The sequence below is a fragment of the Leuciscus leuciscus genome (assembly GCF_965113295.1).
Source record: "Leuciscus leuciscus genome assembly, chromosome: 25".
NCBI classification, from domain to species: Eukaryota; Metazoa; Chordata; class Actinopteri; order Cypriniformes; family Leuciscidae; genus Leuciscus; species Leuciscus leuciscus.
The window spans coordinates 3,443,466-3,458,661 of record NC_138724.1 but is presented as its reverse complement, the minus strand read 5'-3'; the positions used below and the strand labels follow the sequence as shown (position 1 = coordinate 3,458,661).

Below are 15,196 nucleotides of genomic sequence, written 5' to 3'. Positions count from 1 at the left end.
CCAATATTGCATATCCATAATTATTATAATGGATAGGCTATAATTAAAGAATACTTACACTATAACATAAATTAGAAGTGTAACGCAAAAAAGCTGGATTTTTACACCTATTTTGAATTTTACTCGAATACAAATACAAATACAAATACTTTTCCCCTCTCAACAAATACAAATACAGATACAAATACTTTTCCCCTCTCAACAAATACAAATACAGATACAAATACTTTTCCCCTCTCAACAAATACAAATACAGATACAAATACCGGCTGCTTTGCACACCCCTACTGTACACTAAACAATGTTAACTTTCAAATGACTGGCAGCAATGGCTTAATTACAAACACATTTAATAAAGAGTTAACACATGCTCAAGATTGTAAAACAAGTTTTATTTTGGAAAACAAAACAAAAAAAGTCTAAAAATACTTTCTAAAACAGATGAAAAACATCTCAAACTTTAACTTGCAGCGAAAATGTGTTTTCAATGTAATGTTAAAAACCTGTAGAAGTAGAAATCTAAGTGGAATATTTTAAAGACAGTTTTTGTTCAATTACAGTAAACCTTAAATTAAGTACAACATTTAATATTTAAAATGAACAGTAAAAAAAGTTTTTAAATTCTCAATAAAATGTGAAGCCTTGTGCAGTGCTCGAGTCCCAGCCTCTCGCTCCCTCTTCACTTCTCGTATGCACTATCCTGAATAAATAAATTCAGCAAAAACCCTGAAAACTGAATACAAAATAAGTAATATACAAGATTTTCACTTTACAGTTCAATTACAGTCGGGTAGAAAACAAAGTATACAACACTATCCATTCTAAAACACATATTTGATGTATTCAGATGTAAATTTACAATATCAACCATTTATTCACCAGCAGTTCTTCAGAGCCCCAAGGTGGAACTGATTTATTTTTAATATTACTCCATGTGTCAGTTACGGTTACTATCATAAGGTCATGATTTCATCTTTAAAACAGACAAAGAAATCAACAAATGGTGGTGTTGAGCTGAGAGGGTTGTGTCTGTTGTTCTTTAGCTTATATCTTTCAATGCAGGTTTATATTGTTCAACAATTTTCGCCTGACCCCTGGGGGCTTCGTATATATCTGATCATATTTGTGGAGGAACATTACACTGTTTTAATTCAGAATCCTAACTATACATTGCACTAATTAAATGAAATTAAGTACATTTTTATTAAATTAAGTCAAATCAAAACATATCACAAAAGATCAATGAATCCGTACCAGAAGTGATAGTGCAATGTAGCAGCAAAAGAAAACCCTCCACCAAACTGCCAGTAATCAGCCGGATCCTTGAAGAATCTAGAGGGGGAACGAAGAAATGATTCACTGAAAAGTCCTTAAAGCAGGATTTTTTTAATTTATTTTACCATTCCTTTCAATTTTACAAACGTTTGCCATTATAACATTCACACAACATGAACAGAGTAATGTCATTTGAGACTGCTAGTTATATGATTAAAAATGTGATCATACATAGAAGTCAAAACAGAGCAACAAATGGTAAGACATGGAAGATGTGAGCATGAAACTAGTGCTCATAACACTACATTTGAAGGTTTTGTAAAACTATCAGATGCTTAATCTAATGAACTTAAACCTCATCCGACTCCTCACTCTCTACCGCAATTACCCCTTATGCATGGTCCATGAATGCTGGCCTCCTACTCCTGACAGAGTCTTGGTGCCACAGCATCACAGCTTTGCTTGGATCATACTCCCTGATCTGAGAGGACAGCTGGACCATAAGGAGATCTGACAGTGTGTATCAGACTTTAGGTTGGAGCGCCAGTCGGTTTTCACCTGTTTCATGGTACTAAAACCTCTTTCACATTCAGCTGTGGAGGCAGGGAAGGACAGAACTAGGTCAACCAATGCCAGCAAATCAGGGCAGGAATGCTGATGGCTCCTGTTGACATGGCACCAGGATATCTTCTCCAGGGACTGGGGCTCTTGGTATATCAGCACCTTCAGGACTGTCCACTGGTCAGGGATTCTTTCAGCATGGATGCCAGAGGCCTCCAGGACAGGCTTGAAGTGGTCCACCAAGGTTTCCAGTTCAGTGTCACCAAAATCTAGAATAATGTTATACAACATTACAACAAGCATCATGCAGTTTTACTTCTCAAAATATAAAAATATGATCATGAACCTGAACCTAACCTGACTGCCCTGTAATATAAAACATAAAGAATCCTGCTGCTGCATCTCCTGACTCTGGCCAGTTGGTGAAGCTGACCAGCTTGGCTGCACACAGGACCCCTACACTGGCATCCTGGAACCGGTCAGTCATACTCTCCACTAGACTGTCAAGCATTTTGTCCTGTGAGACGACGAGGCCGAGGGTCTTGCTGTCACCTCTGGTCAGCGAAGTTCCCTCATAGCTGTTGGCCATTGTGGCCTTCATCATGGGCCCTTTCCTGATGACAAAAGCCTCATACTCTTTCACATTCTCCCTCTCTTATTGATGCAACCATTTCTCTTAATTCTCTTTAAGTATTTCTTATTGCAGCTTAAATGAACATACTTGGTTTTGTACTTCTGAAGTACTGCTTGTGTTGAGCACAAGGAGCTGTGGGCTTCTGCTATAGTGATTGTGGACCTCTGCAGACAGGCAGACAGGTGCTCAGGTGCTCAGGTGGGTTTAGTGTGTCATGCTGGAAGCCACAGAAGCGGATAACAACAGCCTCCCTCACAGTACTATAGTATTTCCTGGCCTTGGCTTGCTGGACGACTCTGACATTTTGGGCATCACCAGATTGAGTCTAAAATGCATAAAGGACAAAGACATACAAATAGACAATTACTTGCTGTTACAAAAGAATAATGACATGTTTTATTAGTGTATAAAGCATTGAACAATTGTAATATTACTTCTTGTTATTTACTTGACATTACATATTGATGATGACTTTTGGAGTACATAATATACAGTAGCAATCTAGACCAATACCTGTTCCAGGTGCTGGACAACCCCTGGTAACCTCGCAGGAAGTGATCCAGTGCACGCAATAGGTGTCCTAACCATCGGGTCCCGCCAGTTCTGGTGGGCACCAGTGGTGTGTGTCCAAGAGCCTAGAAGCTGTTTACGAGGTTTGGCCTGTTCAGTGAACTGGTGTGGTAGAATGTGTAGAGCCCACTGAGGAGGTCTTCTATTATATGAAACATCACATTGCAACAGATGGCATCAGAAAAGGCCAGTTCAAGGCGGTGTGCCATACAGTGGATGCCGCTGATGTAGGCCCTGTCCCCCTTCAGCCGGCTGACCACACCACTCTTGGCTCTAGTCATAACAGCAGCTCCATCAGTCCCCAGAGTGACCAACTTGCTCTCCCACTCTTCACACACTCCCTCCATGATGGCGCTGATGGCTTTACTCTTATATGTGCGGCATCTGCCTTCTCCATTGCATTAATTCCAACAAACTTAGACTCGATCTTGACCTTGTGACAGAATCTGACATACACTTCATAGATTCTTTGGCCTGCTTTTCATTTCTGTATGTTGACCCCATAGCAAATCCTTTTTGTTCATCCAAACTGCAAAAATCAAGCATCCAAATTAATTCAATAATAATTACAATCATGTTGTGCAACATAGCTGGTAGTTGATTGAGTAAACAGCCTCCTAACCTTAGTTTATTTCAGGGTCAACACTATGGGCCCTATCTTGCACCCAGCGCAATTAACTTTGTACAGCGACGCATGTATTATTCCTATTTTGCACCCGCGCAAAGCACGCTTTTCCCTCCACAGAAGCACGTCGCTAAACTAGGGAATGAACTTGCGCTCCCTGGGCGGTTCAGCGCAAGAAAGGAGGCGTGTTCCGGCGCAAACGTTCCCTCATGCTATTTTGCAGGTTTAGAAAACAATTGCGCCACTAACCAGGAAAAAATAGTTTAAAGTCAGTGGCGCGTTGCGCATGTTATTCATATGCTATTTTAAGGGCGCATGCTTAGCCATAATCAACGTAGCATGTGTACAACGCGCCTACACTTTGATTCTCTCATCTACACAGAAGCAGCAGTTTTCATTTTTGCAAATCATACATTATTACGATAGATAGATAGATAGATAGATAGATAGATAGATAGATAGATAGATAGATAGTTTATTTTAAAAGCATACATCTAGCTTACACATTTACCCAAATTATCATACACCTTTTTAACCGAAGTTAATTTGGGTGGGTTTCTCCATCCCCAACGTCCCTGATGAGAGCGTTGCTCTCCTCGGCTGTGAACCGCTCCTGGCGCGCGTCTGGCAAATCCGCCGTTATAATAGGAATCCGCTTTAGAACAAGCGCGTCTGCTCTTAAAGGGAATGTGAGATGATGCTCTGATTGGTTTATTTCACGTTACGCCCAAACCACACCTATGAATAATGAAGCTACTTCAGTCCAACCCATTTTAGATTTGCTCCTGGCGCAAGAGTCATTTATCCCGCCGGGAAAATAGCAACAGCGCCGAGACCCGCCCACAAAGTTACTTGTGCTTTGACGCTTGCGTTTCAGATCGTTAAAATAGGGCCCTAAAAGTCTGATAAGTAAATTGTGTCACATTGCTTTAGAGTTTAAACAGTATCTGGAGACAAACATTAACCTTATGTTACAGAGCCATAGGAAAGCATGGAGCTCTCAATGTCAGCATCAGCAGGCCTATTACTTTACTGTATTTACACAATTATTTTGAGGTAAACCAAAGCTTAACAAAATCTGAGAAATAACCAATACTGGCCCACGTCTGCACAAAAACACTAGTCTAGCTACAGGAGGAAAAACATTTCCACTTACTCGCACATCCACTGGAAGTCAGAAAGTGGCCTGGCCTTCTTGCCGATGGCATGTACAGTCCTAAACAGTAGCTTCATCTTCTTGCTGGTCTGCTCTGACATTGCCATTAGCGCTGTCACAGAAGTTTTCAAGAGTAGAGGCTCCGACTGAGCCAGGGACACAGACACGCAGGCAATGTGACACTTGCTGTGTTCATGGTCACGAATGTTCTCAAGTTTCATCGTTTTATTTCCGATGACAAATGAGTTGTTTCTGTTTTTATCTTTAGCATTCTGGTGACACACAGAACAACTCATCACGACAGCGCCAGAATCATATTGTAGCCAGCCTCTTGAAACTCTGTTATCTCCAAACCTCCATTACTCACAAAACTTTCTTTATGTAACTCGTCCCCCTTTTCGTCTGTGGGTTTTTGTTTTAAAGGTTGGCTCACTCCTGGTAAATGTCGCCACATATCAGCTAATAAGCGGCAGCGAGCTGCAGACCGGAAGTTAGCTGCAGTATTAGCTAGCAACAGACCGTCTCTACCCAGCAAACACATTTACGTTGTGGCAACGTCTGTGGCACGTTGCATTTCTGCTATGGCAACGTCGCTGTCTACGTGCTCGCAACATTGTAACAACGTAGAATTGTAAGATGTGACAGGGCTGTAGCAACGTTGCTGCGCGACATTCAGCAACTGAGAGACGACGTTCTGACAATATTTTTATATGGTGTATTTTGTTAGATAATTATATACTTTTTATCATTTATTGTTTATCTATATTATTTAATGGGGCTATCAACACCTGCAAGTGTAGCTTACACTTTGAAGAGTAAAAATGACAGAAGGTTTCGTTAATTCAACTTTATTAAAACTGCATATAATCAAATTGCACTTCCAAAAGTCATGCATTTGTAAAAAAAAAAAGAAATAAACGAATATACAAATTTATTTTAAGTGTAATAAATAAAATATAAAAAGCAAAGGCAGATCAGAACATTTAATGAACAAAGCCGGGTCTGTATGGCGGACAGTATAAGGGGGATTAGTGTTTGATAGCTGAGGTAGGCTAATAGGCTACTCAAGTATCCTTGCTCGATGATGAACGAGAACACAATGAGCCCAACAACAGGAGGTTGGAATTTAAAATGCTGATTTTCCCGCTTCAGGGCAGTGACGAGTACATTATGTAGTCCAGTGGTTGTCAAGACACCGTTGGCACAACCTTGGCACAACCTTGGGGGTGGGGGTGGGGGTGGTGGGGGATGAGACTTCTCCAACGGGGGGGGGGGGGGGGGGGGATAAGACTTTCCCTCTCTGCCGTGCGTGAGAGGGATAACTCACGCTATCGGTTGGTTTGGAGCACAGTCTCTGTCTCGCATGCGTGCTCGCTCTACATTCTGGGAGATTTTTAACTAATTTGCGCCATAACTAGTGGTCCATCCAGTAGTTAAGAGCCTGAATTGTTTATAGTAATTCTGAAATTTAGTGCACATGAGTGAAAAAAAAAACAGCACAGAAGAATGTCTATTTTTGCGTTAGATTTCTTTGTTGAGCGTGAGAGCGTGAGATTGAGGCTGAATGCGTGACTGTCACGCGAGATGCGCGAGAGTTGGCAACCCTGTGAACGGTGGTTTAATGTCAACATTGTGACAACGCTGTAACAACCTTCACTACACAACGTAGTTATAGCAACCTTTTGGCCATGTTGTTAAAGTGTTGTTAGAAAGTTGGCTACGTTGTGCCAACGTTCTGTGTTTGCTGGGTAGCGCTCCAAGTCTAGCGGCACTGTTTACCTTCCGGCCCCCAGAGACAGAGCCGCGAGACTTGGACCTTACTTGGACTTGGACTTAGAGACGTTCAATAATAAAAGTTAATAGTAGTTACTACAATTTTAGGCTAAGACAGAGCTGCGAGACTTGGAGCGCTAGAGACGTTCTGTGGCTAGCTAACCTCGTCCCCAGATTAGTGACTGGCAAACACAACAACTCCGAGCCATCATGCCAGATGTTTTATAACGTTACAAAATGCAATTGTAATAAACATTTTATTACATTACTATTTTGGTATGAACATTCACCAGTGTGGCGGATAGCCTTTTGAGATTTACTCGCCAAACGGAAAATCTACCTGCATTTGGCACTTGCCGGGTGTTAATTTTGGACCCTGACCACACGTAATTTTAGATTTATTTATTTTTCCATGTCGCAGTGCCGGTTCAGGGCTTCCACTGAACTCTGAGTAACATTACTTCCACTGAGTAATGTAAAAGACATGTGACCCTCGAGTGGGTGAAGTATAGAAGTGCAATTAAAGGATTGACTTTAATATAGTAATAATATAGATAATATTGTAGTGGAAAGTTTTACAGCGACAAGCACCACTCACATTTTCTCCACATTTTAGTCCAGTTTAGTAAGAGATGTTAGATTGTGTTACATTTTATATGTAGATATGTTTACTTACATCATAATACATAAATAAAGTGTGTGAAAGGTTTGATATTGTGTAGTTTGTGATCCTCCATCAGCAGCTGCAGTTTCTCTCAGCTGTATCAGTGCAGTCACTGTGACGTCTGACTGACAGAGGTTTTTGTACGACTCTTTATCACTGTGTGTACACTCTATAACTGTGATGACTCATACAGTAATAATCTCCTGTATCTTCAGTCTGGACTCCACTGATGGTCAGAGTAAAATCTGTTCTGGATCCACTGCCACTGAATCTAGATGGAGTTCCAGTATTACGGGTTGTTGCTCTATATATGAGGAGTTTAGGAACTTCTCCAGGTTTCTGTGAGTACCAGGCTAACTCATCACTACTATACCCACTATTATACACGCTACTGCTGGTTTTACAGTTTATTCTGACTTCTTCTCCTGGTTGAACTTCTGTTATTGATGGACTCTGAGTTACAGTACGCTGTCCTCTACACTCTGAAAGAAAACACAAACACAAATTAAAATGATATATATGACGATATACAGTATATGATAAACATATAAATTTCACATTTTAAGATAATTAATAATCAATATAAAAGCTGTATTACACAAACCTTGAATAAACAGTGCAATGGTCCAGATGAAGATGTTGATTGTGTTCATTGCTGTAGTTTAGTCTTGTGTGATGATGAAGATTGTGTTCTGCTCTCAGTCATGAAGTGTTAAACTCACAGCACTATAAACACTCTCAGAGCACTGAAGCATGTGCTGACAATGCAAAGAAGTGGGCAGGATTTACAACAGCTTGTGCTGATAACAAACTAATATACACTAGAGTTACAGAATCATGACTTTATTTAGTATTTTTATTGTGACTCCTGAGACACTGAGGATGTGCAGATGAACGTCCATCTCTGTGTCCATATTCAGTCATGTGACCATCATCACTGCTACACTTCCACTAGATGAACCACCATCACTAAAGTAAGATCATGAATCATGAGTCTGTTCAGAAAGTATCAGGACTGATTGTGAATCTCTAATCAGAGTTCATGGTGTCACTCCATCTATCATGAAGCCTCATGTGTGTCTGAAATCATCAAATGGAGAAGAAACAGGCTGTTAAAGATGGAGACATATTAGAGCTTGTTCACGTTTCATGATCTTGTGTGGAGATTCATAACCAGTCCAGATACTTTTAGAACAGACCTTGAATATGAAAACATGCTTGACTGTGGAGAACATGCAAAATACCTTTTATATTTTCATTGTTGACACTTTCTATTGACTTTGGCTCTAATATTCAATAAACTCATTATTTGAAGAGATTTTCACTGAAGATTGAAGTCTGAAGCTGCAGGTTTTTCTGTGAATCATGATGATTGATCTGCATATGAAGAACAGAAGCATCATTATGAGAAACTCCACAACATCATCCATGATCAAAGAGGTCAAAGGTCACCTCAGAGGTCACAGCTCATCAAATATATTTCTTTAAACAGTGTTATATCAGAAAGCATTTAGTCAAATCTGAATGAGTGAGTGTTGAGAAGAGCTGAGAATCTTCTAATATCAGTGTGTTGAAGTGTTGTTTCTCTCTCTCTGCTGGAGTGTGTGTTCACTCGAGTGGAATAGAGGTTTTTGTACGAGCGTTTCATTAGATTGTATCACTGTGGAGGACTTTCGGTGGAGGAACTAAACTGGTGATCGGTAAGTCTGTCTATTTAATCACCTAATAAAAAATACAATCTAGATTTCAGAAAGTGTTTTACAGTGGAAACAAGAACAACATTTATTAATAATAATGGTTATTAGATATTGTGGCGACACTTTACTTGAAGCCTTTATGTATAATGCATTATAAAGGTATCAATAATGAAGATCAAATTATTATAAACTATTGTAACCAAAGTTAAAATTAATTATATTATTTACAAATTGGTTGTTTGTCATGAGTTTTAAAGTATTATACTTTCTTAAGGCGTAACAATGAATAGATAATATTTTAATGTGTTATAATCGTGGTTACAATTAAAATATGTAAAACAATATATAATTAATGCATTAAAAATACTTTTATAATGCAATATGTATAAAGGATTTAATTTAATTGTTACTGATGTTGTTTATTATTTATTTATTATATTATTATATTATATTTATTCATAGTTTATTATAATTATTTAATCTAAAACAATGATATTAATATAATAGCATTATTCCTTTAAAAAAAAAAATTCTAAACATATTTCCACACTGTGTCTCACTATGAGTTTAATCCGTTTATTACAGGTTTGTTTTTCCTTCATTTATTTCTACACTGAGTTCATATTTAGTTCATCTTTTATTGTAGAAATCATACATGGAAAAAAGAGATTTGACATCAGAATGTAAATGTTGCTGCTTTCTGTAGTTCAGTCAATGATACTGAATCTCTTTTGCTCATGTTGTGCTTATAATTCAGTGTTTTGTTCATTCTGTGTGATTCAATTGTGTTTTAACTCTGTTTGAAATTGAGTTACATTTTCAGTTCAGGTGAATATCTCAAAATGTAAGATATTAATGTTCAGAGTGAATAATTGCTGGAATTAAAGCAGTCAGATCGGCCTGATAATAGATAATATGTGTTATAACTGCTGTTACACTTATTGATGAGATCATACATGCATTTTAATGTATATAGCAATGAATAATTAATGCATTAAAAATGTAATTGTGTGTGTGTGTGTGTGTGTGTGTGTGAATGTGTTGTGTTTGTCTCCTGCAGCTGGTCCCACAGTGAAGCCCTCAGTGTCTCTGCTGCCGCCCTCTTCTCTGCAGATCTCTGGAGACTCAGCCGCACTGCTCTGCCTGCTCAGCTCTTACTCTCCACAGGGGGCGCTGGTGAGCTGGACACTGGACGGGTCAGAGGTCACCGAGGGGGTTCTGACCAGCGCAGAGAGCCAGCAGGACGGCCGCTACAGCCGCAGTAGCGTCCTGACCCTCAGCAAAGCACGCTGGGAAGAGGGAGAGCTGTACGTCTGCAGAGTAACACATGATGGAGCTCCTCATGAGGTCTCGTTCCACAAGAGCTCTGAGTGCTGATGTTTCTCTCCTGAAGATGAGCCGTATCTGAGTGTCCTGTGTCAGGCAGGATTCACATGAGTCTAGTGCTGCAGCTGTAGTGATTTACAACTCAATACTGAAACTGAGTGTGGTGTGTGTGTGTGTGTGTGTGTGTGTGTGTGTGTGTGTGTGTGATCTTTCAATCTGCTGTGTTTGCTGCAACATTCAATAAAGCTTCTCAACAAGTTCACTTTGTGTCTGACAACATCATTCAACTAACAGATGAAGATGCAGGTGCTTTTCAGAAGGTTGATGTAGCAGTAAATGTCAAATAAAGCTCTTGGGGTTTGAACATGGTCTCTGGAGACAGAGCTGCTCTATTCTGAGAGGATCACAATCACTCCACCCTGACAATGCAAATGGGGTTTTCAGTCTCACTCTTTGATTGGTTACATGATCTGGACTGGAACACTTTCACTTCTGCTTTAGTGAAGCAGCGCAGACAAAATGGTCATTTATAGGAGATTAAAAACTTTATTATATAAAAATATCATAAAAAAATATCAAGATCAAGAATCAGCCGTTCTGACACTAATTGTTACATAATCATCACATTTATAGGCGATGGTGTAAATATACTGTATATGAAAATGTTATTAAAAATATAATACATGATCATGAATCAAGAATCAGCCGTTGTGACAGTAATTGTGTAAGAATGTAAAAGTTTGTGTGTCTCAAATGGAAAGCATCACGTCCAGACAGCAGAAGTGACTGAATGCTGTCTGTTCAGTTTGATTGACAGGATCATATATTACACCTAAAACATGATGATCATATTGAAACACTGACTCATTCTCTTCATAAACAGATTTTTGTATGACTCTTTATCACTGTGTGAACATATATTTACTGTTGATGTAGTGTAAACTCTGACAGTAATAATCTCCTGTATCTTCAGTCTGGACTCCACTGATGGTGGAAAATACAAACATAAATCATTACTCAAACCTGGACAACGATTGCAGAATAGTTCTGAATGAATCGGCGGTAATAACCGCAAAATCCTAGGAAAGATTGTAACGTCTTCAGGTTTGTTGGCACTGGCCATGTAGTGACGGCCTCAATCTTGTTTGGATCTGGGGCGACGCCATCTGCAGACACGATGTGCCCCAGGTACTGGGCCCTTGGCAGACAGATCTGGCACTTGACAACTGAGAGTTTCAGCCCAACTTCACCCAGACGATCTAGGACCTTGAGCAGTCTCTCTTCGTGTTCCTCGAGAGTTTTTCCAAACACTATCACGTCGCCAAGGTACACTAGCACTTGTAAGAGGTTCATGTCACCAACAGCCTTTTCCATTCACTTTTGAAAGGTTGCTGGAGCCCCAGTAATGCCTTGAGGCATTCGTTCAAACTGGAAAAATCCTAACGGGCAAATGAATGCTGTTTTCTCTTTATCCTCTTCGGACATGGCAATCTGGTAGTAGTCTGAACGCAAATCCAGTACAGGGAACCCCTGACTCCCTGTTAAGGCATTCAGTGCATCTTCAGAGCATGGTGTTGTATACTGGTCAGGTATGGTTCGGCTATTCAACAGTTTGTAATCTATGCACATCCTAATAGCCCCAGTCTTCTTTCCGACTACAACTATTGGGGATGCAGAGGGGCTTCGTGTCTCTGTTATGATCCCTGCCTGCAGCAGTTCTTGTAAGTGCTTTCTCACGTCTTCGATATCTGCAGGGGCCAGCTGGTGTGATCGTTGACGGAAAGGCTGTGAATCAGAAAGTCGGACTCTGTGCTCTACTCCTCTTGCTAATCCCGCGTCCGACTCATGCATTGAGAAGACATGAGACTTTTGAGCCAGTTTCTTACATAATCTGTTCTGTTCTGAGTTAGGAGAGTCTCCAAAGTTGATCATGCTCTCATCAAAGTCAGAGGAAGCAGTCTCCTTAGGGGGAATCGTCACAACTGAATCAATGTGGTACACACATCCAATCACTGTTTCCACGGGTATGGAAGTTTCTCTAGAAGATTCATTCTTGAATAGTATTCTCAAACTGTTGACATCCAATGCCCTGCTGGGCACAACCATGGGATGAAAAATCACATCAGCAGGTAGACGGCTGCTGGTGATGAGTCTTTCATCATTTTTTCTCTTTGTTAATCTGGCAGTTATAACACAGTTACAGCAGCCAAACAAAATCTAAAGTTAAAACTTTAAGGGTCAAGAGCCCAACTAAAGCAAACACTGATCAACATAATGGTGACTTAAAAAAAAGATTTTCTCCTTTGGTGATTCTGCTTGTTAACATCAGGTGTCTTCAGGACTGATCAATCATCACTCAACGAATCACTTAATTAGCTCATTAACTTTAACACTCTTGAGTGTTAACCTGTTAACCGTTGCCAGAGCGCGGGCGCACTGAAGCGGTTTTATTTATATATAGTTCAAAGTTACTATCAGATTTAATGTTATACCTTGACAAACTATACATCATTACAAAGATATAAGACTCAAGTTTCAGAATTTGACCACTATTGTATTCTGAGAAACTTATGGCGACAGTTATTTCTTAATTTGTGTCAGGAGTTATGAAATGAAAAAATGAGTCGATACCTTTGATATGAATTATGCGCGTCAGCCGCTTTCATTCATAAAAAAACTCCCGTGCCGTCGTCATGACAGCGATTCACAAAACAACGTCCTTCAGGGCTTTTAGCTAAAAAATGTGCAGATTTGGAGAAATAGTGATATATTCTTATAGGTTTACATCAGATTTCTATAGACAGGAATAATATTTATTGAATTTATACCCAAATGCGTCGATGTAATCATTATGAGCGTTTGCATACTCTGTTAATGTGTTTTCAATTCATACCAATAGCCTGGGGGCGCCCTCGCCGCCCTGTGCACAGTATTAGTCCATATTTAGAACACATGAAGAAGTGCCATAATCATGTGACAATCCAGGAAGCCTCGAGCACACACAACACAGCTAACAACAGATCGCGCTGTAACTATGGCTGTAACATGGAGATACAGTCGTTTTGATGACAATAAACATGTTTGCTATGATATTTGAGTTACCTGTGTTTTTCAATCCATGCCAGGTATTTCCATAATAATAGATAATATTTATAATGTAATGCTAATCTATATAGAATCGTTGTGCAGAACACTATCCAATAGTATATTTTCTGTCTGATTTTTTATCTGAAGCCAAATTAGGTCACAGAAAATTATTTAAAATACTCGATTTGCTTTATAAAGTACGTTTATAAGCACAAACATGGTTTTAATCTCATAAATTGTCGTGTATTGATGGTGTGCTAAGCTAACATGCTAGCTAGCCCTAGGTGCACCTGCCACCTAGAAGTTATATTTTTATTATTTTTTGAATGCTTACTGAAATGTTTCTTTATTCAAGAAATGCATTAGATACAGTTTAAAATGTAAGGGTGAACTTTGAGAAAATAAATTAGTGACTGAAACCATATGAATAGCATGTGAATAGCCAGTCGTTAGTGACTATAATGCAGACAAAAGAAATGCATATTTAGATCCATAACCAGGCTGGAGAGGTGTGAATGTGTGCAGGGGGAGACTGAGACTGAATGGGGCTCGTTTGCACCACAAAACAATAGAGACAATATACTGGATAGATGGTTAGAAGATGACAATAAACATCAGTAGCATTTTAGCATCAAATCAAAATAAAGTCACATGACATGGTCTTGAAAAACATTTCACTAAATACAGAGTTTTGGACTTATTATCTTAAGATTTTAAACATAAAATGTTTAGACATGTGGCATTAGCTGTAGTGCATTTCTAGATTGCTCCAGTGCCAACTTCAATTTTATTTTCATGAGGATGTTTCATAAAAAATTATTTCTAATAACTTTACAAAACTTTGAAGCTATTTATAACATTTTTTGTCATTATGACAATAATTAATTCTACATTTACAATAAACTGCCAGTTTCAAATGAGATCATACTTGTGCTTTTAGTACAAAGGGTTCATAAACTGTATCTGTTTCAGTTTGGGTATGTCATTTCTTGGGATTTTTCAAAAGTGGGGTTGCAGCTTAACAGGTTAATTTAACACTCATATGTTAACACACTTTAACACTCTTGATTGTGGAGCCAAATAAACTCCCAGGAGAGTTAATTTAACACTGGAGTTTTTGCTGTGTTGTTGATTTACATGTGAACACTTTTTAATAAAATAGCAAAACATATATGTACAAGGTAGATGTAAAGAAATCTTAATAGGTCAATATAAGACTTCTCATTAAATTATTTATTATTGTTTTTTTATTAGTGACACATTTGGGAGATGATATATTCCAAAACTTTCTGAAAATACAGTTTGAGAATTAACTGCACAATTACTAGAAATGTTTACCTTGGATGTTATACAATTTGCGTGTTTACATTTTTTTGAAAAAAAAAAAAAAAAATTTCCAAGATGTTTCCAACTCTAACTATGAACCAATTCTGTAGAATGTCCCATATAGCCTATTTGAACAGGATTTGTTACCGGAGGATTTAGTAACGCTATCCGGCTCCGTCAGGGTCTTTGTTCATCGTCGGTCTCGCAGTTCCACACAGGCTTAACTAATCGAGGTCGCTGGCCGCTAACGTGTTAGCAAAGTCCATGCAAAAGCATTAGCCACTAAGGCAGCAGCTAACTTAAACTTATTTCTGTCTTATTTATTTAATTTATTTATTTATTTATTTGATAGGGACAATGCACATTAATGAACATCTGCATTGAAACAACAAAAACAGACGTAAACATGCCAGATTATAGCCACAGGGCTAATTTACATCTGTAGTCCCAAGACAAATTACAGAAATACAAAGATTATAACATACAAAATAACAAAAATGAA

At 38.8% G+C, this 15,196-nt stretch overlaps 1 protein-coding gene and 1 gene segment (V, D, J or C); both read right to left on the bottom strand.

The window, feature by feature from the left end:
• Positions 1–15,196, bottom strand: part of LOC309490514 (Ig kappa chain V region Mem5-like) — a 243,030-nt gene that overhangs the window by 195,307 nt on the left and 32,527 nt on the right.
• LOC309490525 (uncharacterized protein) lies at positions 1,366–3,492 on the bottom strand. The gene is made up of 4 exons (XM_082159744.1): positions 2,984–3,492; positions 2,558–2,795; positions 2,194–2,450; positions 1,366–2,105 (listed from the first exon to the last, which is right to left on the bottom strand). Exons 3-4 carry the CDS (start codon positions 2,438–2,440, stop codon positions 1,726–1,728), a joined length of 627 nt encoding a protein of 208 aa, XP_082015870.1. The 5' UTR covers positions 2,441–2,450; positions 2,558–2,795; positions 2,984–3,492; the 3' UTR covers positions 1,366–1,725.